Consider the following 27,412-nt stretch of genomic DNA (forward strand, 5'->3'; position numbering starts at 1 on the left):
ATGAAAATACAACACCTGGAGGAGCGGGTGAAGCACCTGGAACAGGCTAACATCGATCTCAAAAAGGACAAAGATTTTCTGCTTAGTAGATTTGACGAGAAGCCAGGTACAATTCCATTAACCCCCCACCACACACACACACTTCAAAGACCATAGCATACAGTAAATGTATACTACATATATACATATAATATATATGTATTATGTGTGTGTGTGTGTGTGTGTGTGTATACAGTATGTCATATATACACACACACACACAGTATATTATTTACTTTGCTTACTCTATAGTCTCTCGACATGTTCATTTCCACAGGTCCTTCTCACAAGAGTGCAAAGAAAGAAGTCATCTTTACCTCATCTACCTCCTCTGAAACACCCTCAGCCTCATCCTCTGATGGCTCATTCTTCTCAGAGGAAGAAGAGGTTAAGGTAAAGGAGAAGAAGAAGAAGAGGAAGACCAAGAAGCCAATGAAAACCTTAGAGCCACACAGTCGCTCAAGGAGTAAGTGGAGCTATTGGCTTAACAGGTTTTGCTCTTAATTAATCATCATTTTATTTATTTTATTTTGAAAATTGACCGGATTCTCTCGCCTTTTCTGTGCCCGACTTCCTGTCTGGTACGATCTGGTCTATCCAGCTTGACAGACGGCGCTCACGGCTCGCGTGAAAAATGGAACTGAACCGATCTGAAGCGCTGCAGGTGCGCGCACTGCGCTCCAGAGCGTGAGATGTGCGACCAGGCAGACTGGTTAACATGTGCGCCTATCTGAAACTGCCTCCGCTCCAGGGCGCTGCGCTTCGGTTCCGCGACCAGGCTGTAAGACTGCCACTACCCACATGTGACGTTTAAGATTCCCTACAGAAACTCCCCACTCTGCTGACAAGACCAAAGAAGCTCTTTGGATGATGAAACTGTCCTCATCCACCTGGTTTCGATTGACCACTCTACAATGTCCTTATAACTTCACTTTTTTGATCAAACTTACGTTTGGGTTCTGAGATGGGCTGTGTGAAATTTCTCAGTAGATCATTCTGATTAATCTTCTCCAGGACTGTTTTGGTGACTTTCACAGTGTTTATACAGTAGGTCTGGACCAGTAGATCCACTGTGTCTTCCCTGTTTGCTTTCTCCAGTCTACTTTTTGGGATTGATGGGAGGTCTTCTAGGACTCCTCTGTGCCACAGGTGCCACCTGAATGTATAAAAATCATCATCTCCCAAATCCTCCAAAGTCTTCAAAAGGATCTCTGGGAGTGTCTCCGTCTTTTCCCTGAAAGAGGAATGACAAACAGTTTGAAACTGGGTTTACACTGTATGACTGATTTCTGACTTACTATATGACTGTTTTTGGATTCATTTCAAATTTCTGTATTTATCGATCGTGCGCCCATTTTTGCAGTTTACAGGGGTAAGGTTAAGAGATGAACCCCTCCCAAAAGGCAAACAGATGGTCAGATGGATTCAAACCAGTCTGAATCTCTGGTCGCCTCTCATAATGGTATCACACAGCTGAGGCAGAGCCACCAGCTGATTCCCCTGAACTCAGTAATTTCCCTCTTTGAGCCTGTGTGAACCCGTTGTGAACACTACAGAACTTCATTGCGTTGTAAAAGAAATAGAAAACAGGGAGATGTAATGTTACACTATAAAGTTCTGTAGCTAGTTGTCTGTAATTATATTTAGCTGCTGTTTACAGTCCTTTTAAAATGGATGAACCATATTGGCCACATTTTCTTTGTGCATTTAAACCTGAAACTCTTTTTTGAACAGCACAAATGGCCAAGGCTTTTAGTGTGCATTCTCTCAAACAGTCATGAAGTTCTGGGCCAGGTTTATTTCTAACATATTGTCACAACACAGTGATGGTGTTTTTGTTTTTGTCTTGTGACTTCCTGTTTTATTTTGAAATCTAACTGCCCTCTCGTTTCAGGTCACTTGCCCTTCCCTTGTGTGTCACCAGTCTGCCTGCCTTGATTTCTAATTGTCTCCACCTGTTCCCCATTACCTGTGTGTCTATATAGGTTCTGTGTCTCCCTTTGTTTTGTGCCAGAGTGTTTCGTCCTTCATTCACCCCAGCCCATAGTCCATAGTTTATTGAGCTTCCTTGTCCAATTGCCTGTTTGCCTTTTTGCCTCATCGTGAGTGTTTTTTGTTTCCCTCCTTTGGAGTGGTTTTTTGTTGTTAAAATAAAACTGGCTTCTGCCTTTTGCCACTCTGCACCTGAAAACCTCCTTCCAGCCCAGACCTGACACATATACTGTGAGTAAATAGAAACATTTCTAAAATGACAGTGTGTATGATCAGGGCCGGCTCTAGCCATTTTGGTGCCCTAGGCGAGATTACTCTCAGGCGCCCCCCCCAACAATGATAACGATAACATAGCAGTGTATCTCTATGTCCCCTCTGACCCTGAGATACACAATTTGCACAACAATCAGTAAAATTGCATTGAGTAAATCCTGGGTGAAGACATGAAAAAATTTGTCTCTTCACAATCATGAGAACAAACTGTTGTGGTGCTTGAAATGGCTATACGAAAGTCTGGGCTTCACAAAAGCTGTGGAATATACTGTATGATATAAGGCGATAAGTGTAGAAAAAAAATTGTGAAATTGCTTTTTGAGCATAAATGTTAGGCCTAACTGTCATTCTCACCAAATGTCTCAAATGTGGGATAACAGAAGCTAAATATTGACTTCACGTTACATTTCAAACTTCATGAGATGTGTGTAGCCCGAAATGAGAAATTGTCTCCAAATATCAACTAAATAGACAAAAAAAAACACAAAATGTACAATATTTAGCCTATATAATGTACCCTATATATGTGTTGTCATTGTGGTACTGTTTGAGAGGTAAAAAAAGAAAAAAAAACTAGTTTGATAGCTCAGCAGGTCTGAATACAGAGCTGGAGCTGATCTGGAGCTGTGGCCCACTGGCCCTGCTGTCTGAGCAGGCTGAAATCTCAACTCTCTCTTCTTTTTTCATAATCTTCCTCATCAAATTAGTCAGAACGTTCAACCTCTGAAGCACCGTCATCATCCTCACTGCTTCTCTCTCTCTCTCTCTCTCTCTCTCTCTCTCTCTCTCTCTATCCCTCTGAACGACTCTGCTGTTTCGAAGCGCTTCACAGTTGTTTTGATTGACAGGTCGTCAAGGGCGTGCGGCCGTGCGTATTTGAAAGAGGAGAGTCTCCCAATCACAGTAGTTGAACCGCATTTCTACTGCGTAAATGACCGAAATATGAAAAAAAAAAAAAACATATCGAGACGGTCGCGCAAACGCGCCGGCATTTGTGCCACACATCTAATTAAAAATGTGGCGTTTCTAACAAGAAAACGGCTTGAGAGCATTTCTGCTGCAGACAGGTATCTGCTGTGTGTGTGACTATACACAATTTAGGAACATGTTTGTCATTGTTTATTTATTTGTTTTGGGGTTTGTTTGTTTTTACACAGAAAACACTAAGTGAGGGGGCGCCAGCGGACATAAATCATTATTATTATCTTTTTTTTTTTTTTTTTCCCTTGACTGGCGGCGCCCCTCCAGCAGTTGGCGCTCTAGGCGACCGCCTATATCGCCTATGCCTAGAGCCGGCCCTGTGTATGATGATCTTAAAGCTGAAACTGGTTCACTTGTTCCAGTGAACATTCGATCAGCAGAACTTTAACCACAGACAGAGTTACTGACCTTTACTCTGCACTGTTAAATTCTACCTGGGGGAAAAAAAAAAAAAAAATTCTACCTGATGGTCATCTCAGGGCTTTAATCACAACAGGAATTGAGATTTTTCTATGAACAACTCTCTTATCAATGATGTTCCTAACAACAATAATATTTTGAGCACAAGATCATTTGTTATTGTACTTAACATTTATATATATATTTACCATTCAGGATAATTAACTGTATATTTCTATAATGACATAAAGCCACTCAGTTCTTCTGATCTTGTTGTGAGACTGAAACAATGGCTTGTTGATTTAAATGAGTTATTCACTGTTATTAGTACTAATAATAATAGTAAAACAATAAAGCACTACACTGTCACATTAAAAACTGACACAGACGGTGTGGTGGTGAACCGAAGTCAGACTCAGGAAATGATGATTGAGAAGAACGATTATGTTTTTATTATCGGCCGTCACACATTTAATTTCAACCCGTATGCGTTAGATCCATGTTGCCACGGTGATTTAATTCAACAGCGCCCTTATTTTGCATCGGACTGGTGTTTCAGAAACATCTTCTTAGAATCTAACTTAAATTCAAAATCAAAATTCCTTCTCTATATTTTATCACCACTGTCTCTCTGTCATATTGTCCACTCCCAGAGCGCAGGAGGAGGAGAGGACGGCGCTGCTGCATGGGATAAATACATGGTGTAAATAACTATAGCCTACACTCACAGAAATGAATCATGGTAGAGTTTATATTTAAGCATATAGTACATCTATTAGATTTTATTTAAATTAAATATTTTTTAAATGTATGTAGGCTATTGAAATTAATTATAATCTGTATAATTCTGTAAATTCTAAAATATATTAAATGTAATTACTTAATACATATTAACATGGTTTAAATAATCAAAGCTGTGAAACAAACAAGATTCTTTTATTTAAAATGTATGTGATTGGTTTGCATACAATTTAGGCTACCGGTTTAAGTGAAAACAGGAAGTGACATGACAGGAAATGACATCCTCATTTTCCACTGGACGCCATCTTCCTAGCTCAGGCTTAATGGTGAGTAATCCGAGTCATCCTTTGTCTTCTTACATCAATCTGTGTATTATTCGTGCAGTTTTTATTGTATTACATTAATATCAATTCACTGATGGTCAAATCTGCGTAGTTTGTGATGATTGTAAGCTATTTTATCTTGAGGCCTACTACCTCGTGTTCACTGGCACCTGCTAGCTAACGTTAGCTAGCAATTCACTAAACTCCGTGCTGTATGCGGAGCATGGATGTATTATTCATCCACGACGTAGAGTAGGAAAAATAATCAATGATTGGCGAATTAAAATGTATTTCATTCAAAGCTTTTCGGGTATCTCAAATGGCGTGGACACACCGGACGTGGAAGCGAATAGCCGCGAAGCGCCGCCATTTTCCTTTCGGGGCACATGTTAACTAGGGATGCACGATAGTTATCGGTCTGATAATTATCGACCCGATATCAGGAAATTATGACGTCATTTCGATAAATCCGATATCATAACTTATCGGCCCGATAAGATTTATTATATATTTTTTGTCAGCACTGCGGTATGGGTTGTTTTTTTTTGTTTTTTTCCCAAGCGCTCTCACTAAGAGCGCTCTGCTCCACTCCTGCGGCCTGCAGTGAATGCTGCGTTCAGGTGTCCTCCCTATAATCGGATAAACAATTCTCTGACTGAAATCAGAATAGTCCAATAGTCCCTAATTTCGGAAAACAACTCGTCAACTCGGTCATAATTTTGGTAGTTGCCGACTTGACTTGACTTATCCCAATTACCCTTATTACACATAATAAATATGAACATAAAAAGGTCTGAAGAACGGCTCGCAAAACGGGAACAGGGAACTTCTGTCAACCAGGCGCGTAGGCAGGAGTGGGCCTGGCCGGGCCAGTGCCGCCCACACGAATCACTGGCCCGCCCGTCCACGTTTCATAAGAAGAAAAATTTTATTGATTAAATTAAATTAAATGCAGTTAATCGATCGTTTTCAATGGGAGTTGTTCTGTGAAATATAAACAAACAAAGCCGACAGACATGTAGCGGATCTCTGTTTAAAACGTTGGTGCAGCGCACTGAGCACACAAGGGAGAGAGGAGGTGAAAAGAGACAATGTTACCTGTTGTATAATACTGGACTCAGCCATGTAGCACCATCGCTAAAACACCGAGACCAGTGAGTAGGCTATAACGAATCAAAAAGCTGCAGACACTGATAACTGATCACTGCCTGAAGAGTTTGAATAGCCTCTAACTTCATGAACGCAGCTCAAACAGACCCGGTGCTTCAGCATGGTGACGCTTTGATAAATACAGCGGATCTGCGCTGCTTTACAGTAGCCTATCCTCTCGTATATTAGCCGGTCACTACCGGAGCTTAATTTTAAAAAAGCGCTCCTCGCGGTGGAGCGGAGTTTCCTCTAGCCTACTTGATCAGCTGACATGTGGTCAAGACGTAGCTACAGACCTGTCACAGTCAAAGGGGCATTTCATTTTTATAGGACTTCAACCTCGAAGCTGTCTGTCCTCAGACTGTCCTGACCTGTCCCTGAACACCACACAGGGACAACATGGAGCTGCCTGTGTGATTGGTTACTGAGTTTTACTGTTTACATAGGTACAGTTAAATACAGTTCATCATCATAGTGGCAGGAAAGATCATTTCATCTGTATGTATCAAATATTGTGTTGGTCAAGAGCAAGTTACAAAAAAAAAAGAAAAAAGTTGTGCAATAAAATGGTTAACAGTGATGTGTGCTAGATGAAATGCACTGTCCTGAGAAAAGATGGCCCATCCAATTTTGTACTGGCCCACCCAAAATTTTAATTCTGCCTACGCCACTGCTGTCAACACGTGAACGCAGCACAATGTGCTTACTAGGTTTGTAAACACAGAACATGGCGGCGCTAATGTGGGGCGGTAATAAAGAAGACAGCTCACTGGATATCTGTAATAAATGTTCCGAGGAAGCTCCTCGAGGAGGGAAAAATAGCGCGAGCAAACCCGGTCAGTCACCTGAAACATGACGTCGCTCCGACGGAGTTTTTAAAAGCTACGAGGACGCTGCTAACGACGCTAGCAACATAAAGCTAACTGTAAGAAGCCTCCGGGACACTTTTCATGTCCTGTCCGGAGTGTCCAGGTTTTTTTATGCATTTATGAAATCATGAATATTCGTTGTTTTTCACGGGACCGCAGACCCTGACAGATTAAATTACCAGATGCGGTCAGCCATACTAGGGTTGAAGCGCGAACCTGGCCCGATTTAATTCTCGGTACCGGCCTATTGAGAAGTTAAATGTAGGAGCTCAGAGGAACAGACAAGGAGCTCACTGCGCGCCACACACACACACACACACACACACACACACACACACACTGACAGTTAAAGCAGAAGTAAGTGATATATTTGTGTTAAAGCTAGGGTCTGTAATTCTGGAAAACTAGCAAGAGAGCGAGCAAGATTTGAAAAAAGCACCTCCTAAAGTTCCTCCCCCCTGCTCCCCCTCCCGTCAGTGAGTCCGTCCAAGCCACGCCCCCACACACTAGCACGCGCACAGAAGCAGCACGGAGGAGAGGACAGCTACGAGCTAAGGGCTACGAGCTACGAGCTAACGAGCTAGGAGTAGTTTTGGACGACAACAGTCATGTCTCACTTACCGTACCTGTAAGTAAACTATATTATTATTATTATTATTATTTTTGTTTGTTTTATAGCACATCAGTCTGTGCAGACCCAGGGGCAGGTCGGGTCTGAAGGTCTGAATCTGCTGAATCTTCCCGAGGATCCGGCTGGATTCAGACCCATCAGCTAAATTACATTGTAACAGTTAGCCTGATTGTGATGTGTTTTTCACTGACAAACGTGTATTTAGTGTTTTTAATAGTCACATATCATATCTGCCTAACTCAGTTTTTCATTGAAAATTATGCAGGGTGATGCAGAAGTGTTAGGAAAGTAAATTTAGGCCAATATCTCAATTTGGCTACATAAATTAGTTAGGCAGATATGCTAATAGGATAACGATATCTTTGTTGTTTGATTGTTAGAGTTTACACGATGACAGCACTGGCTCAGACCGAGCTACAGTCTGAGCCTTTTTTTTTTTCTCTTGATCTCAACATAATCAAGAACTGTAAACGACTGTAAACAATGACATGCCATTTACTGTGAACACAACATTTCTGTTAGAGAGTTCATTGTCATTCATAAACTGTAAAAGGAAAAATATAAACATACAAAAAATAATAAATGAAATTCCAGTAATATTAGTAATATTAGTAATAATAAAGGACAACATCATGACAAAGTCTAATCTCCTTGATGAACTATTCTCTTTACAGGCTAGAAATGAACGACTTGAGCTTGGAAGAATCTCATCAACCCAAACCTCCTGTTTGATACCTGCAGATGTCAGCATCAGGAGATGCTCCTCCACCAGGCCCTCCAGCTTCACGTCTACCTAGTTCCTGTGTCTGGAAAATAAAGAGACCGCTACCCAGATCCTCATGGACATAAAGGTTTTGTCCCTTGTAGAGTGTAAACACACTGTAAGATTTACTAGAGCCCTGCCGTTTATACTGTGTTCTACATTAGATTCCTGTCAAATTTGCACTGAAGTTTACAGTCTGTACATTCCAAAGTTATTTTATTATTCTTATTTATATTTTTGACTTATATTTAAATTTTGTCTTTTGTTATTTATATTGTTTTTAATAAAAATTTGAAAGTGATGAATGCCTTTCATTTTAGTGTTTCTGCAAAAGAAGCTATACATTTTCTCACCACCACAACAAAAATAAGTGATTACAGAAAAATTACAACAAAGTTGGTATCACCCTTTATTGTTACATAAGTATCTGTACATTTTCAACATGAGTGTATCTACACATTGGAGAAGGTGTTTACATGGAAAAGGTGTTTCCAGGGAAGGCAGACAGGTAAGGCTGTGTATGAGGAGTGTTTTGTCAGCTCTGTTGATCTGCTCCTTTGGCCTGCAATGTAACTGTAGTCCATCTCCACCTTTTCTGTGGAAAGGCTCCACTTCTTTGATTTTTTATTGTACACCTTGCTGTATCTGTAATAAGAGAAAAGATAATAAGCTTTGTGTGATACATTCATATTAGCTTACAGTTTACTCGGGGTGGAGTTTTATGCATCAAGGTCTGAAGCATAAAGCTCTGCCCCAGTTGAACAACGTCTGAAAGGAGCAACATCATTAGGAGCAGGAGGTAACTCCTGTCTAGTGTGGTGGCTGTGATACAACCTATAACCTACACCCTTATGAAAAACACACGTTCTTATCATTTAGGGACAAAAGTGTCCTCTTCAAAAATGCCAATAATATTTTTTGCCCCTTTTTTTCCTGATTGAAAAAGAACAAACTAAGCATGGCGTGTGTGGACTGTAAGATCAGTAATGTAAGTGGGTGTATGGATGGAAGAGTATGTGTGTGTGGGGTGTTATAGAGTGTAAAAACAGAACCAAAACATCAACCAAAGAGCAGGAGGTGTTGCAGGCAGGAGAGAGGGAGAGCAGCTGACTCCAGGAGGGAGTTGTAGACCACAGCCTCCCCAGAGCCCAGGTGCAGCTTTGGCCACTGACCACCCTGCTACTGTGAGGAGAGAAGAGAGCAAGGCAGCAGGGATGGTCGTCACAGTAACATACCTTGCATCCAATTGCTGAAGAGCTGTCTCCTCTGGGCAGCTAATGTCTTGATTCCTGAACCCCAGCTACTGAGAAGTCATCATCTCTGTGAAGATTGCAAAATTAGAGAATACTGTCAGTGCAGCATCAACATACATTTACCCTTCATTCATAGAGCACAAAACACAGAACTGCTTATATGTAGAAATAGAAATCTTGGGTTTGGCAGTTGAAAGGAAGATGTTTTGACAGAACAAAAAGGCATAAAGATTTATATAAACTGTTGAGAAATCCTCAGTTTTCCCCTATCCTCTCAGCACAGCAGCTAACAGAGTATAGTCCAAAGACAAGCTTGTAACATGATCAATTACTCCACCAACACCACACAAAGTTAGAGGTACAACCTAAGGTAGCTGTGTTTTATTTTAGTGTTGGTGGTTGTTGTAGTTGATGTTAACAACTCTGTGTGGAGTGCTGGACCTCCTAAGGTGAAGGACAGGTTTTATCCTCAGGCCATCATATTTCTCAAAAGATAATCACTAACATTTACTCAATGTCTGTATAATGATACGGCAGATATCACTTCATATCATGTATATATACTATATGTGCAATAATACTTTTCTGAAGTACCTCAAATAGCACTTTGAGCCACATAAAACAGAAAGGGCTAGATATGAAAGACAGATTTTTACACCACACCAAAGACAACGTTGGTCAAATTCATATTCATAGCAATAGCAGCAGCAGCAGCAGCAGCAGCAGCAGCAGCAAGTTGAACTCACCGTGGACAGAGACTTGGAAACAGTAGTTGAAGCTAGCAGGCTAATCAATCCGTGTTCAGACTGCGTCGAGGTTGATCGATCCTTCTCATGTCATGACTATGAAAACATAAATACGCAACAGTTGTAAAACGTAAAAGCCAACATATGTGCGTCTTTTATCACAATAATAATGCAGACACTGACGACTATGGTAGAATCTATTCAATACTAGAGTCACCGACCAGTTTTAAACCCATAGAGAAGCTAATATTAGCATTTGGCTAATACAAGCTACAATAGCTACGTTAGCAAAAGTTAGCCTACATATTTCATGAAAATAAGAAATCCTCCCCGAAGCAAAACAAATAATTACCTGTCCAGCAGAAAGACAGCAACCTCGGCATCACTTTTCAGGCCCAGATCCCTCCGTTGTTTCCACCGACCTGAAGCTACACCGATGTACTCTGGTTTAGCCTCTTGCTGCATCCAGAGCATAGACTGATCCCGAGCCGTTTTGTCAGCAGCCAGCCTTTTCTTCCTCCGGCTTTCTCTTCCTTGCCTTTTTCTCAGGGCAAGTCGTTACAAGTAACCGTGGAAGTGGTGATTTGGGCTGCATTTTCTCAGCCGTTGCTCAGAAATGAGCATGAAATCCGTTCTTCTGCAGAGCAGTGCTGACTTTTTCCAGCCGGCAACAACAGCGAGACGTGAAGACTGTGCACGCGCGCGTAGGAGGGGGACGGGTGCAGAACGAGACACGGAGGCATCTGATTGGTTCTTTACTCTCCGAGCAAACTTCGACCAATCCGTGCCCTTCGGTCTGAAGAGCACGGATTGGGTTGAGTTTTCTCAGTATTGCGGCTGTCACAGAGCTCTGTTTTTTTCCGTTCCTTTTCCTGATGACATAATGTACTGATTCCTCTGAAATTAGACAGGCCATTTCCCCCAGTATAACGAAAAGTGCTTCTGAACAGGACTACAGACCCCAGCTTTAATATAAGTCTTAAATAGTTATATCTTCCGAGAGCAATCACTTAGAGTGTTTGGACTGAAACACGGGTCTCTCAGTCCCTCTGCTCTGCTCTGAGCCGAAGAGAAAACATTTATCGTATCCTACAGTTTTTATCCAATGAGGAGAGAGAACGGCATGCAGGGCTGTGTGTGCAGCCAAGGAACGCCGTGAATGTGGTGACGTAGCGACGAGGACTGTTATGGTGCGTTCAAGGAAACTCGTATTTTTCCGACCGTGAAGTGGTACCAGTTCGATCTGGTACGAGTTCACCGGTCGGAAGTTACGAGTGGCCGTTATAGTGACTTTCACCGGTAAAACAGGTCGGAAAAACACGAGTGGGTTGCCTGGAACGCTACAAAGTTGTAAGTTGTGACTTGAAGCTGTAATTTACGATTTCAAAAGCCTGCCTGGAACGCAGCATTAGCGAAAACGACCGGACCACTTACTTCTGCTTTAATGTGATTTTAAAATTGTTTAAGGTATCAAAGCTAAAAGTCAATAGGATAAATTCATTGATAACAGAAAATACATAAATAAATAGTGCTGTAGATTATACATGCACTTTGAAAACTGATGTTTTTGTAGCCATGTGTAACTTGTTTTTGTGACATAATGTAACTGACTTATTCTTCTTTGTATTCATTCACAGGTGCTGTGTTAATGTGGCCATGCAGATTATGTGACAGTATATTATCTTCAAGGTATGAGTTAATAAAACACTTCAGGCTAAGACATTTCCACCATGCCCGCACATGCAGATATCCCTATATGTAGAGTGTCCTTGCACATTCACAACCTGGAAGAACCTTTTGACTCACATATATCGAGAACACAAAAAGCTAGAAACAGCAGTTGCTCAGTCAACTACATTCAAATGTCAGACGTGTCGGTGTGAAGAACTTTCAACTGAGAAAGATTACTTTTGTCATTCTTATCAACATCTTAGACAGTATGAAACTGTAACTTGTATGTTTGAGGGATGTGCATTTCAGACAAATATATATGGTACTTTTAAGTCACATAAAAATCGTAAACATAATCCCCACAGTCTATCAGATTTTAGGGCAGGTGTAATTAAGGTCACTGTTCAGTCTGCTAGTCCTGATGATGGGCCCACATCCTCTGCAAACATAGATGATAGTCAGTCAGATGCAGATAGTGATATTGATAATTTAGAGGACCTTCCTGAAGTTGTAGAAAAAAAACTTGCCTCCGTTCTATTGAAATTAGAAAACGTTTTTCACGTTCCATCTGTAGCAGTAGATAACTTGGTGGACGAGCTACACTACTTGCTAAGTACAGTGTCTGTGCCGATAACTTGTAGCAGGCTTTCAGATTTTTTCAAAAACAAAGACATTGTGGTTGATGGTGTTGTTGTTAATGAATTAGCTGATTTACTGTGTAAATCTAATCCTTTAATTAATGCACTGGGGAAAGGTGGTGCACTTTCTACAGCGTATAAGAGAAAAGAATACTTAAAGGAATAGTTCACCCTAGAATGATATTTCGCTCATTATCTACTCACCCTCATGTTGACTAAGGGCTGGAAGAAGTTTCAGATTCCTCCGTGGCTTCTCTGAGTTACAGGGGGTCTCGGCATAGCAGTGCATGTCCATATAACGGTTGCAAAGGGACACCGGAGCTCTTCGTAAAAAAACACACACAAAAAAACATCCAAATACCTCCATGATGCTCGTATGTAATGTCCGTCTTGTGCTGAAGCCCCAAATTGCGTAATTGTCCCGAAAAAAATTAAATAAGTCTATATTTTAAGCTTGTTTGTAGCGGAAGCTTCTCGAAGCTCCTCTTCCTGGTCCGTCCAAATCTCGCGTGATTCGCAGTAACCGCACTGACGCATACTGACGCCGGTGCAAATCACGCGAGATTTGGACGGACCAGGAAGAGGAGCTTCGAGAAGCTTCCGCTACAAACAAGCTTAAAATATAGACTTATTTCATTTTTTTCGGGACAATTACGCAATTTGGGGCTTCAGCACAAGACGGACATTACATACGAGCAGCATGGAGGTATTTGGATGTTTTTTTGTGTGTGTTTTTTTACGAAGAGCTCCGGTGTCCCTTTGCAACCGTTATATGGACATGCACTGCTATGCCGAGACCCCCTGTAACTCAGAGAAGCCACGGAGGAATCTGAAACTTCTTCCAGCCCTTAGTCAACATGAGGGTGAGTAGATAATGAGCGAAATATCATTCTAGGGTGAACTATCCCTTTAAAAAAAGTGTTTAATGTCGTTGAACCTGTAGAATTTGTTCTAGATCAAAAAAGTTGCAGGTCCTTTCAATATATCCCAATCCTGCGATCGTTGCAGCAGATACTTGATTCTACTGAACTGTTGAATAGTGTTGTTGATACCCACAGAACACAGAGCAGTAACACTGACCAGCCTGAAAACCAGCAGTATCGCTCCATAAGAGATGGTCTGTACTTTAAGGAAAACCCGTTCCTCTCAAGTGATGATTTAAAACTTTGTTTAACCTTATACATTGATGACTTCGAATTGTGTAATCCTTTGGGCACGTCACGGAAGAAGCACAAGTTGTGTAGTGTATATTGGATTCTGAATAACTTGCCACCAGGCTCTCACTCAGCACTCACCTCAATTTATTTGGCAGTTTTGTGTAAGAGTGACGATGTAAAGGCATATGGATATGGAAAAATATTGGAGCCACTTTTACATGATCTTGTTACACTAGAAGAGCATGGTGTGTTCATTCCAAAGCTTGTAACTTTTGTCAAAGGAACAGTGCATAGTGTAACTGCTGATCATTTGGGCGCCCACAGTTTGGCTGGTTTTATAGAGAGCTTTTCTGGGCAATATATTTGCCGATTTTGTACTGCTCAGAAAGTAGAGATACAGTCAAAGGATGTTCATTCAGGTGCTTTTTGTCTACGAACCAAAGAAATACATGACGCACATCTGAAGATTGCACAGGATACTCAAACGAGTTGCTTTGGAGTGAAGAGAGCTTGCCCTTTAACTAAACATCTTAAACATTTTCACGTCAGCACAGGCTACCCCCCAGATATAGTACACGATTTGTTTGAGGGCATTGTCCCATTTGAACTAGCACTGTGTTTGAGCATTCTGATCTCCAAGAAGTTTTTCAGTTTGGATTATCTTAACACACGTATACTCAAATTTCCTTATAAGTGGAGTGACAAAAAAAATCGGCCTCACATCATGCCACTTACCTATTCCAGAAGGAAAACGATAGGTGGCAACTCCCATGAGAATTGGTGCCTAATACGTTTCCTTCCATTTCTCATAGGCGACCTTATACCAGAGGGTGAGCTGGCTTGGCAAGTGATACTAGACCTGAAGGAAATCGTAGAGTTGGTTGTGGCACCTGTTCACACGCAAGAGACCATCGCATACCTTGATGTCAAAGTGTCTGAGCACAGACACAGGTTGCTTGAGCTTATCCCAGGTGAGACGCTGAAACCTAAACACCATTATATCGAGCATTACTCACATTTGATCAGGTGCTTTGGGCCTCTTGTGGGTGTATGGACTATACGGTTTGAGGCCAAACACAGTTTTTTTAAACAAGTAGCTCGACACACAAATAATTTCAGGAATATTGCACTCACTCTCGCAAACAAACACCAGCAATTGATCAGTTATCACTTGCATTCATCCATTCTCAGTGCATCAAATGTGGAAGTTACAAATGTCTCCATAGTCCCAGTTGATGTTTTGAATGAGGAGGTTGTATTGGCTCTCAGACAAAAGTATCCAGACATCAGTCAAGTGAATCTCACAAAGAATGTCACCACTAAAGGGATCAACTACAGAAATGGGATGTTTTTGGCATGTGGGTCAACAGCTGGAATGCCTGAATTTGCAGAGATCATACAAATATGTATAGTGAGAGATGAGTTGAGCTTCATAGTCCGTTTATACTTTGCTTGGTATCAGGACCATTTTAGGGCCTTTCACTTGTGGCCTACACAGTCGGATCCAGACGTATGGTGACCCTGAAGAGACACATCGTCATTACAGGTTTGATTTTGATAATTTACAGTGCCGTGTAAAATTCTTCAGTAACAAATTTGGTTTTAGTCCACCACATAAACATACCTCTCTGTACTCATGTCTGCTCTCTACTGACCTTCTCACTCTCCTAGTCTCCGCTCTCTTCTGACCACCTCACTCTCCTAGTCTCCGCTCTCTTCTGACCACCTCACTCTCATAGTCTCCGCTCTCTTCTGACCACCTCACTCTCCTAGTCTCCGCTCTCTACTGACCACCTACTTTCCTAGTCTCCTCTAGCCTCCTTTCTACTAACTTCCTTTGTTACCCTCCTCGCTGTCCTAGCCTCATCAGATCTAGGCAATGACTGTGTCCTGACCATGTACTCTGCCTGAGTGATTGAACATTTGAATAACAAGACTAATGTCTACTCTGTATTTCTGTATCCACCTTAGATTAGCAAAGCAGGATGGCAGCACGAGTAACCTTCAGAGTCCTCTTTGGAGGTGAAGAGGATGCAAGAAAACTCACCATTGAATCCGGAATACCAAGAACTGTGGAGGACTTGGCTCTTGAAATCAAGACTTCCTTTGAAGTGACTGAGCAGTTCAGACTTCAGTACAAAGACAAAGACATGGATAATCAGTTCATGAATCTCTTGTCGACATCAGAACTTGAAGATAAAGGGACTTTGAAAGTGGTGTACATGCTTCGTGAGACAACCAGGTCCGCTCCACTCACGGAAGATGCCTGCTGCACAATCCCAGGCACTCCTTCCAAAGCCAGCTCTTCATCACAAGAACCAAGTGATTCAGACTCCTACTCCAGCAATGATACCATCATCTTGTCATCGCCTGAGACCCGATCCTGCTCCTGGCCTAAACCCTTTGTCGTGCCCCGCTTCTCATCCTGTGCTGAGATTATGCTCCAGAAAGGAAATGATGAGTTCAAGGAACACGGAACTGTCCTGTGTCCTACGCCAAAAGTACACTCAGATATCCTTGAAGGCCTAGCTGAGGAAATAATAAAGTACACGGCGTACCCAAGGCATGAGCATTTAGAGGAAGTGGAAAAGACTCTGATAGAGTCACATCCATGTTTACTGGAAAAAGTAACACGAACTGGATACTGTGGCTGGAAGCATTACTTGAAGATAAAAATGATGAACTTCCGCACCAAGCTGAGGTTTGTGTTTTATTTAATGGGTTCTTTATTTGTTTTTGTCCTAAGTACCAAGGCTTATGCTTTATATTTGTGCCAGCAGAGGGTGGAGCAAGATGTTAAATGCCAGTCCGACGGATTAGAAGTCTTGCATTTAAGGTCTTGTGCCACTTTGCGCCAGCATAAATGTATGAAAGACATGGCGCTAAGGACAAAACTAAAATGGAGCCCATTGTGTTTAAAATTGTGAAGCAATTTTTGATCGTCAGTGAAAGGTGCTGAAAAAATATCATTGTTCTTCTCCTCAGCCGAGCTGGACACCCCGAGGTTGCCATCAACTCTCTGAAAAATAAACGAAGTGGCCAGCAGACTCCAGCAGCCAACATCAAGAAGCCCAGAAAGGGAGATGTAAATTTCTGTCCGAACATCCCTAGTGGTGAAACAAAAGACAGTCTGGAGATGGAAAGGGTGGCCCTACTGACAGAGGTATAATGTGCAATACATTGTATCTTATCTTACCTATCCATGATTACACCATCTTCACGGCATGGCCAGTATGTACATAAGAGCTTTTCACCCGTCATGTTTTTTGCACTATACTTCTTGTCCAGCTCAGCTAAAGCAGCCCAACAGTTCATTTTGCACAGCACTGGACACTTTAGCTGTTTTGTGGTTACTTTGCACAGTTCATTTTTCTTTATCTATTACACTCAGTTTGTAAAATATTCTTACTCCCTAATCATATTGTTAAAGCAGAAGTAAGTGATATATTTGTGTTAATATAAGTCTTAAATAGTTATATCTTCCGACAGCAATCACTTACATAGAGTGTTCGGACCGAAACACGGGTCTGTCAGTCCCTCTGCTCTGCTCTGAGCCCAGGAGAAAACATTTATCGTATCCTACAGTTTTTATCCAATGAGGAGAGAGAACGGCATGCAGGGCTGTGTGTGCAGCCAAGGGACGCCGTGAATGTGGTGACGTAGGGACGAGGACTGTTATGGTGCGTTCAAGGAAACTCGTAACTCGTGTTTTTCCGAAGTTACGAGTGGCCGTTATAGTGACTTTCACAGGTAAAACAGGTCGGAAAAACACGAGTGGGTTGCCTGGAACGCTACAAAATCGTTGTGACTTGAAGCTGTAATTTACGGTTTCAAAAGTCTGCCTGGAACGCAGCATTAGCCAAAACGACCGGATCGCTTACATCTGCTTTAATATTTCTGTTTCCAATTGTAATCTGTACCATTGCTGAGAGTTTCTCATCATATCTCGTTATACAAGTATCTTTACTGTATATGACAATGAAGTTTCATTCCATTTCAGGTAAAAAAGAAGAAAAGGAATGAGGCCCTCATCAAGGATAAGATGCAGCATACATTCTCCCTCAGGAGACAGGAGGTTCTCCAGGAGCCAAAGATTCCAGAGTTTTTCAATAAATGGCCAGCACTCTTTGACGTCATTGAGGCAAGTGTGAATCTGAAGTTTAGTAACTTAATTCAATGTCAGACATTGTCACACATGGTAATCAGTCTGCACTTAAATGGCGCTTTTGTGCACCCAACAGGGCTCGACAGTGCGACTGTTTTGCTCGCATTTGCGAGTTGATAATTTCCAGTGCGAATAGTAAATTACATTCAGTCGCATCAGTGCGACTTTGACAGAAACTGTAGTACATGCACCGTTTTGCATGCTGTTTAACTCATTGGCTGCCAGCCATTTTCAGAGCAGAGAGCCCCATACTGCCAGCCGTTTTAGAGCATTTTGAACGATCTTATAAGACCCACAGAATATTGTGTTCTATGACTATATAAACACCGAAACTACCAAGAGAAAGAGTAGACTCTCTTTGTTCAATAGGAAAAAAAAGTTTGTTTCTACCTTTTTCCGTTCTTTAGTAAACAGCAGTAGAACGTAGGCTGGTTTCGCCAAAAACAGCAGTTTTGACCAAAATTCTGAGAAAACAAGCTTTTTGTGGAAAGAAACATGTCAAGCAGAACAGTGACTTTGACGTTGATATTTTTTGCTTTAGTGACACCTCACACATCTGAACAGTGTTCTCCTTCTATAAAACAACAAAAACAACACTGAGAAAGGACTTTTGATGGCAAAATAATAATTTATTTACAAATATCAGTAAAAATGCATTAACTTTTTTGTACGTTTGTAGCTGTCACATGACCTCTGCCCCATGGTCGACCACTGCTCGATCCACGACCTGTAAATTATAGAAATATATAGAATTACCATAAAAATACATCTCTTATAGATGTAGTCAAGTGTGATGTGGAGTTTTTTTTTTTCTAACCTTTCCGATCAAAGCGATCCGCCCTTCTCTAAGCAGTAAAAGTTAGCTTGCTAGCAAGTTAGTTTATTTTATTATTTTTACCATTGATGTATTATATTATTACCTTCATGTCTTTCTGGAGCGTGGGGACGAGTCTCTGCTGCTCCTGGTTGATCCGGACGGAATCGCTCGGGTCACGTCCACCGAGCCGTCAGTTGAGCTGGGCTCTGGTCTGTGGTGACGCACCGTCAGCTGCTGATTCTCACCACTCGGCCCGGCTTCATCGCCGGTGTCCAGCGTCGGTGTCTTTTTCAATGATCGCCGTCATTTTCTCACGATCGCGACCCTCTTCCTCTCTGAACTACCACGACACACACGGTACATAATGTGCCGACCATAGACTGTAAAAAGAATGGACGTAGCGTCCGTGACGTCACCCATTGGTTTTGGGGAGTCGTTTTTGTGACTCAAATATGGCGGCCTGAACAGCGCCATGTTGGATTGGCCGACCGAGAACCCGCCCACTGGCCTCGAAGCAGCTGTCCACGGAGCTGCTCGGACCTGTCACTCAACGTTTCCGCGCCCTAATTGGTCAGAGTTTTAACCTTATAACAGTAAAACGGTAGAGTTAAAAAAAAATTCACCCCCCTCAGAGTGTGTGCGGGGGTAGAAACTATCGATTGAGACAAAAAAACGTTCTGACACCAGGCTTTTAACATGTTTACTGAGGATGTAAAGTCGGCGATTTTAACATGGGGGTCTATGGGGAATGCTCCCTTCTGACACCAGCCCCCAGAGGAATCCGAGGGGATTGCAGTTTTTTGAACGCGGAAGTGAGCTTCACTTCTCAGACCGACAACTGCCCCCTTGGTGCCGACGTGCGGAACACATAGGCTCCGTGCATAAGTTTCTTTAGCATATCTCTTGTCATCTCGCTTCTTCTTCTCATAATCAATGCTGATCTCTCATCCAAAGAGGGCACTGCTGCCACCTACAGGACAGTTACACGTCTTCACACTAGTTTACAAGCCTGATATTGATGGACAAGCTCCGCCAGACCGTCCTCCAGCCCTTCCCGTTGAAAAACGCAATTGACGTCTATCGACGTCAATGGCAGTGGACGGTTGTAATTAGATTGACGTCTATAGACGTCAATGGCAGCCAATGAGTTAATATGAGCAATATTTTTTTCCCCCCTGCCTGTTTGGTGATTTTGGTCGCCACCTTGATTAAAGCTTGTGTACATCGGGGCCGTTCAGATGCAGTGTCTTTTCCGCACATTACTTTCAAGGTCATGCACGCCAAGGCGGCGCCGTAGCAGTGCACATTCGGTGCGATGCGCTTTTTTTTTTCGTGCACGTTCGACCTGCTTCTCCCTCCAGTACACGGTCTCGGGCTGTGTCTCTCCTCCTGTTTCACGGAGCTCTGCTCTGTTTGAAAGGTGAAGGAAGCAAGAAAAGGTGAAGAAGAAATATAGGTTTGCTGCTCATCAATACCCCCACCCCAGGGCCTTTGCCACCTTGGTCTCAAAACCCAGGGAAAATCAAATCAGACCTGTAATCAGATCTGATAGAGAGCTTCTCTAACCAATGCAGTCCTTCCATAACAGAGAGGTGACATGCGCATACACAGTGAAGACTGCAGCGCAAAACTAAAAACTAATATTGGTTGTAATAAATAATCTATTTTCTCACACACATTTGCATTGTTTGTCTTTCCTGATTTTTGTTAAGGCAAAGAGCCAGTTATAACATTAAAAATTAGCAGGGTTAGGATTAGGCTAAAGTACTTTATTTGTTTCAAAATTACATCTTTGCCAACATTGCTGAATTTCCATTGTGCTACTACAAAATGTTGTGTGCTACTAAATTTTTCAGTGTTTTTCCCAAGTGCTACTTAGAAAAAAGCTTAGCGTCAAGCCCTGCCCAAACCTAAGTGCTTTACAATGGCATTCTCTTATTCACCCAGTTAACAATTCAATGATGGCATCCAGCTGCTGTGCAGCGCTCTCGCCTTGCTCAAGGACACTTTGACATGTGGACAGTCAGAGCCGGGATTTGAACCACTAACCTTCGGTCTATGATTGACACCTCTAACAACTGAGCAACAGCCACCCCTGTTTTAAGTCGGTGTCCTGTCTCTGTTGTCTTTTACAGATCAACTTGGAGTTTATGCAGCTGACAACTGTACCACTGACCTCAAAATTTTTGGGGGAACTAGACCGCCTGACCGGCGACCTGATCAGGGTTTTCAACACTAAAGGGGGAGCTGCAGGGAAGAAAATCGGACCCATGATGGCAAAGATGGAGAATGTAAGTATTTTTTTGGTCTAACCCAGGGTGGGTGAAACTGACCAGCATGGAATCATGTAATGTTTGTTTCAGAATCAAGACATCAACGTGAGGCGTGATTGCGTTTTGAGATGTCTCAGCATCTACCTCTGTGAAGACCTGGACACATTGGTCAAAGAATACGTGGTAAGTGTGTCGTCTTTCTGTCCTTTATGCCAGATGTAAGTAATTTCCCTCTAGGTGTGCCTGATAACATGTAGTGTTCATGAGAATGTGATGGACATTAGGTCACATTGACCTTGACCACCAATAGTTCATCATTGAGTCCAATGGATTGTTTGTTTTTAGTAAGAAATTCCCTCAAGGCAATGGTGGTAGTGCTGTCACTTGTAGGAAGTAAATCCAAATGGTCCGGAGGGGCCTGAAGTGAAGGGACGAGTCCTGGCACCCAAGCGTCTCCAATCTGCCAGCAACAATTCTTCCCCAAACAAGAAGGTGAGTACACAGAAACTTGATAGTTCTCATAAAGCAGCAGTTATGTAATTGACACCTGTTTTGGAAATGTTATTTAGTAAGAAATGCCTTTCAGATTATGTTAGTTCGGTTCGGTTCGGTTTTGTGTGTGTGTGTGTGTGTGTGTGTGTGTGTGTGTGTGTGTGTGTGTCAAAAGGATGCATGTTGTGGACTGTCAAAAGGATGCATGTTGTGGACTGTCAGCTTATGAGCTCCAACGCCTTAAGAACATCAGAGAGAGGGAAGCCTTCTTATCGTCCTTGATGTTATTGCAAGTAAGTGGACATGTTGACTGGAACTCTAACCAACACAAGATTGATCAACTGGTCTCTCTCTCCCTCTCTCTCTATCCTATTACACTTTGTCTGTCTCCCCCTACTCTCTCTTTTCTTTCTCCCTCCCCCTTTCTGTGTCTGACTATCTCCCTCTTCTCTCTGTCTCTCCGTCCTGCCTTTTCTCTCTTCCCCTAGGTCTTCTCCCTCTCTGTCTGTCTCTCTCTGTCACACACACATCACACATATAGCTTTATTGTGTGTTACCTCCTATCACAGTGTAACTTCACACATATATAAAGCATGGGATTTGAACTCATTGAGTGCCAACCACATAATTTCTCGTTTTTCGTTCCCATGCGTTGAGTGCCAAAAACGAGATTTTTCGTTTTTTTGCTTCTTTTTTTAAATTATGAAAATAGACACTTTAATACACATTATATGTAAATTTGGGGACTCTACGACGAGCAGAACTGAAATAGATGAGATCAAAGTCACATGACAGCTCATGATTGTTATGATTGGATGTTATTACATGTTTGACCGCTAGGCGGCAGTACTGGTTAGTAGTCAGCTTACCGTACCATATAACGGGGTAGAGCAAGACTGCATGAGGCCACATGTATGTTATTGAGAACGTGAGACATTAAACTAAGTTACTTGCTATCAACACGGCCTCATCCTTGGAACACGAACATGACATGGTACCAGGAGTAAACTCGAATGGGCGACATGGATTTAAAACCACCGGAAAGTTTGAAACTAACGGGGAATGTCGACGAGAACTGGCGCACCTTCAAACAGCGGTTTCACCTTTATGTTGCTGCTACGGGACTCGAGGCAAAGCCGGAAGCAAGAAAGGTAGCGCTGCTGCTAACAATAGCAGGGCCACAGGCCATAGAAGTATTTAACACGTTCGTGTTTGACAGTCCTGAAGATAATGAAAAGTTGGATGTAGTGCTGAGCAAGTTTGAGACTCACTGTTCTCCGAAGAAGAACGAGACGTACGAGAGGTATGTGTTTCGGTCTCGTACACAGCGGCAGCATGAGCCCTTCGATAGCTTCCTGACGGACTTGCGGCTAAAGGCGCAGTCCTGCAACTTCACAATGCTGACGGACTCCATGATCCGGGACCAGATTGTCTTCGGTGTGGTGGATAAAAAGGTCAGAGAGAGGCTACTACGGGAGATGGAGCTGACGCTGGCAGGAGCCATTAAGATCTGCCAGGCCAGTGAGCTGTCCCAAAGGCACGTGAGGACGTTCAGCGAGATGTCTGCAGTCGCCTCGGCGCAGAGCGACAGCGCGGCAGCGGTTGGAGCAGTGTCGTATCAGCGGAGACGGCGCACACAGACCCGGCCTGCACAGCAGGAGGACGTGATGATAAACTGCAAGCGCTGCGGCTCACAGCACAAGCCTAGACAGTGATGTAAAGATGTTGAACAAAATGTATATTGATTGATGTTGTGAATGTGTTCTAAATGGTCTAGTGTTGGCTTAGATATGAGTTATGCAATCTGATATAAACTGTTTATACAGCTTATGTGTTGCAGGGTTATGATGAATGTGAAATGGTTGAAATAACTGACACAGCTAATGTGATAATTCATGTAATGCATTTTACCTTAGAAAAGGGGGGATGTTATGATTGGATGTTATTACATGTTTGACCGCTAGGCGGCAGTACTGGTTAGTAGTCAGCTTACCGTACCATATAACGGGGTAGAGCAAGACTGCATGAGGCCACATGTATGTTATTGAGAACGTGAGACTAAGTTACTTGCTATCAACACGGCCTCATCCTTGGAACACGAACATGACAATGATCTGGAAGTTTTTATCATAACTGGGCTTCTGCAAACGGAGTTCTGCATGTGGATGCAGCAGCTGCTCTGCTCTCACCCGCGAGGCTCCAGCTGCTCGGAGCCGAAACAGGAAGCTCTCAGCCGACAGTCCCGCCCGGGTCTTCATCTGGAGCAACACCGTGTCCTCTCCAAAGTCCTCCCGCGGTAAAATCTGATGGTCTCTGGGCCAAAGCAGGCCGCCGGCACCGACCCGTACCACAGAAGGACCGCGACCACCGGCGGGACCGGTGTTCCCGAGCCGCTGTGGCTGACAGACCCTCACGTTCTGCGGCGAGAGGCTGTGACACGGCACGGTGCGTCTGTGTTATTGTTGTTTAGTGGCGCCCCCCCCGCCCCCGATGGTGGATTTGTGAATAGAACAACAGTTGTTGTATATATTTATCTTACACGAGCCCTTTGATCCAGAAATGCGAGTGTCAGAAGAGCGACAGACACAAACAGAGCACCTTTCATAAAAGACGCTCTATCTCCTTTTCTAGAAAAAAAGCAGGGATTTTGGTGAAACCCAGCCATGTTTAGCTTGAGTTTTCTCAGGAACGGAGGCACGTAGAAAAAAACGGTTTGTGGTCATTTGAAGCATAAAGTTTCACCTTTCAATTGAGCTACAGTATGTGTTGGTAGCAATAATATAGAATGCACTATGGCTCTACATAAAAAGTCAAAAATGGTCTAAATTGCCGGTACACTTGACTAAAACTTTGGAAAGGAGCGTGGCACTCAATGAGTTAAAAAGATGTAAAAGTAGGGCTAAATTGTTACTTCTCAATTTTTTCTACAATGAGGTTTACAAAGATAATGCCATTCCTGTATTCATCCTTTACCATACCTTGTAGTGTATTTAGGGCTGATATATGTGGAGAAAATAATGAGATAATTACCGTATTGTTTTATCTGTCAAAAGGCAGCTGAGGATCTGAGGCAGCCAAAGCCGGGTGTGAAGAGGTAAGTCATAAAACAGCGTAGTAGTGAGGATACTTTGTTTTGTTTTGGCTGTTGGGACTGATTCTATTTAGTAGAAGGGGGCATTTGCAAGGGTTGATGGGTTAGGGGAGAAAAGGTCAGGATAGGAAAAGATTAGTTCCTTCTATTTCCTAACAGGAAAACGAAGGAGGTTAGGAGAGAGGGAGGGCAGCACGAGAGAGGTTTGGAGAGGGTTGGATAGGAGGGAGGAGTAAACCTTACCCTATGAGAGGAGATTAGGAGAGATGGTGGAGGGTAGGAGTGAGGGAGCAGTAGGTTTGCCTCTTTCCTACTGTCCTTTCGCCCTACTTTGGCTCTTATATTATTATTATATTGGTTACTTATGAGAATGTTTTCATGAACCTCACAAATTTCTGAATAAAATGGGTTCCCGGCCCTGTATTTTTTCTTTTTTTACATTTTTAAGTTGGGATGTTTTGTTGACTCCATTTTTATTGTGGCAGGTCAAAGGCTTCGTTGGATAAAGTGCACTCTCCTCTGTCTTCCCGGAAATCCTTGCGTCTTAAGGAAGCACAAAACCTTAGCCTCAGAGGAGGACGAACCTATGAACATGTAAGTTAGTCTCTTATGTTTCATGTGCACCATTAAATATTCACTAAATTAAAGGATTACCGTAAGAGTATTAATTTTAAGCAGTGAGACACGACATGCCATTCTTTACGGCACAGAGTAACCACAAACATGGTAAAGAATGGCATCGAGATTCTTTGACACAACCCTCATTGTGATCAACAATGCTCAAACACCACTTTTTTAAATCATATTTAAATAGTTGATGATCATTGAATGTACAACTCCATTTCTACATAATGTGACTTTTTGTTTTGTTTTCCAGGCTTTTAGGGAGTCAAAGATCTTGAGGTCATTGTAACCTTGAACTCCATCCCATTCTCATGAACGCTGTATCTACAGTGCCTTAAGGGAATTTTTTCAAATTAACATGCACTTGGCCTCAATGATGAGCTGCTTAGAATTTGGTGGTCAAAGGTAAGGGTGACACAGCTCATTGTTCTCTGTTCCCTCCATCTTTCAGGACATCGAATGCAGTGAGGCCGAGGCAGATGTCGCAGGGACAACCATGGCAATCTACACCGTTCAAGCTGAGGGTGATGATCATGATGGTCCTGGTGGACTCTTTGCAGATGTCGGTGTGGTCCTGGAAGGGGTCGAAGTTCTCCACAACCTCCAAAGTATCAACCATGCATGCGTAATGCTTTATGGGTTGATCTATGCTCTTAATCTAAGCTATCCAAAAAGCTTGAAGAATACATTCGAAGCTTACCAGAAGATCCTGATGGACCTGGAATCGTCCAAGCTTTCCCCCAAAGTGCAAGCACTGAAACTCAAATTGCTCAGGTGACTCTTTTTTGGGGTGGTGCGGTGATGGGAGGAGGAAGTACAGGAAGAGACCGCCCATACATGCCGATAACCATTTGTTTATAGTGTTCCTGTACGTTCACCTTGAAGATTCACAAATCAAACACAGAAAGCTAGAAATGGAAGGTGCTCAGTTAACTATGTTCTACTACTTTAAAAAAAAAAAGTGTTGAATGTTGTTTCAAATGGCAGGTCCTTTCAGTATATCCCATTATTGCGATCGTTGCAGCAGATACTTGATTCTCCTGAGTGTTGAATAGAGTTATGGAGCGATACTGCTGGTTTTCAGGCTGGTCAGTGTGACTGCTCTGTTCTGTGGGTATCAATAAGAGATGGTGTGTACTTAAAGGAAAACCTGTTCCTCTCAAGTGATGAGTGTTTGATGTGTGATAATGTATTGAATGTTGTTGAGCCTGTAGTTTGTTCTAGATAAAAAAAAAAAAATTGCAGGTCCTGTCAATATATCCTATTACTGCTCTGTGTTCTGTGGGTATCAATAACTCTATTCAACACTTCAGTAGAATCAAGTATCTGCTGCAACAGAGCAGTAACACTGACCAGCCTGAAAACCAGCAGTATCGCTCCATAAGAGATGGGTGTGGAAAACCCGTTCCTCTCAAGTGATGAGTGTTTGATGTGTGAATCTTCCAGATGTGTGATGATGTATTGAATGTTGTTGAGCCTGTAGTTTGTTCTAGATCAAAAAAATGGCAGGTCCTTTCAGTATATCCCATTATTGCGATTGTTGCAGCAGATACTTGATTCTACTGAAGTGTTGAATAGAGTTATGGAGCGATACTGCTGGTTTTCAGGCTGGTCAGTGTTACTGCTCTGTGTTCTGTGGGTATCAACAACTCTATTCAACACTTCAGTAGAATCAAGTATCTGCTGCAACAATCGCAGTAATGGGATATACTGAAAGGACCTGCCATTTTTTTGATCTAGAACAAACTACAGGCTCAACAACGTTCAATACATTATCACACATCTGTAGAGTCACATATCAAACACTCATCACTTGAGAGGAACGGGTTTTCCTTTAAAGGGGACCTATTATGCTTTTCCAGCTTTTCAGACTTTTATATATGTTTAAAATGTTGGATAATGGTTCTAGAGGCCGTGGAAGTGTCATATCCTGAGGTTAATGCATTTGGAGGTAAACCCTGCTAGATAATTGGGATTTCTCTGCACACCTGTTACACTCGGTTGCGCTGAGTTTTTTTTGACATGAGCTCGCGTCTACGTCGATGCGTGCCGGACTCCCCTACATGGTCATGCCGAGGTCTCTGCTCCAGCCAACCCATGCTGCTCTGTTGTGCCTGGTGTCACAGCGGAGAGCGGAGCGGACTACTTCCTGCTTCTTCCCTGCATGTTGTAGCGCTGTAGCGTCACTTTACTAAGTTTTATTTAGAAGTTTACGCCGACGTTTCATGTAAGTGAAGCTGTACCTGTGTGAGGAGCATAGACTGGTGAGGAGCGACGTACCGCCGGGGCGACGTTGTTCGCCGGACCGACGTAACGCTGGACCGC

The 27,412-nt window shown here is 42.6% G+C and overlaps 3 protein-coding genes across 3 annotated transcripts in view; 2 read left to right on the forward strand and 1 right to left on the reverse strand.

The window, feature by feature from the left end:
* Window positions 1-25,865, forward strand: LOC146984048 (uncharacterized). The gene is made up of 8 exons (XM_085783007.1): window positions 1-106; window positions 317-432; window positions 10,116-10,148; window positions 17,626-17,766; window positions 20,743-20,898; window positions 24,426-24,466; window positions 24,949-25,057; window positions 25,539-25,865. Exons 1-8 carry the CDS (start codon window positions 1-3, stop codon window positions 25,863-25,865), a joined length of 1,029 nt encoding a protein of 342 aa, XP_085639133.1.
* The window catches only part of LOC146984045 (galactose-specific lectin nattectin-like), a 170,951-nt gene that overhangs the window by 62,880 nt on the left and 80,659 nt on the right, over window positions 1-27,412 (forward strand). The window lies entirely within an intron of this gene.
* Window positions 1-27,412, reverse strand: part of acss2 (acyl-CoA synthetase short chain family member 2) — a 223,175-nt gene that overhangs the window by 52,924 nt on the left and 142,839 nt on the right. The window lies entirely within an intron of this gene.

Source organism: Trachurus japonicus, chromosome 7, assembly GCF_045865225.1.
Source record: "Trachurus japonicus isolate A0001 chromosome 7, Traja_1.0".
NCBI classification, from domain to species: domain Eukaryota; kingdom Metazoa; phylum Chordata; class Actinopteri; order Carangiformes; family Carangidae; genus Trachurus; species Trachurus japonicus.

Bases quoted from the DNA above. Each gene is read 5' to 3' on its own strand.
- LOC146984048 (XM_085783007.1), top strand. From the start codon at position 1: ATGAAAATACAACACCTGGAGGAGCGGGTGAAGCACCTGGAACAGGCT. The intron at 24,467-24,948 runs GTAAGTCATAAA...TTATTGTGGCAG, and splicing joins CCAAAGCCGGGTGTGAAGAG to GTCAAAGGCTTCGTTGGATA. The intron at 25,058-25,538 runs GTAAGTTAGTCT...TCCATCTTTCAG, and splicing joins GAGGACGAACCTATGAACAT to GACATCGAATGCAGTGAGGC.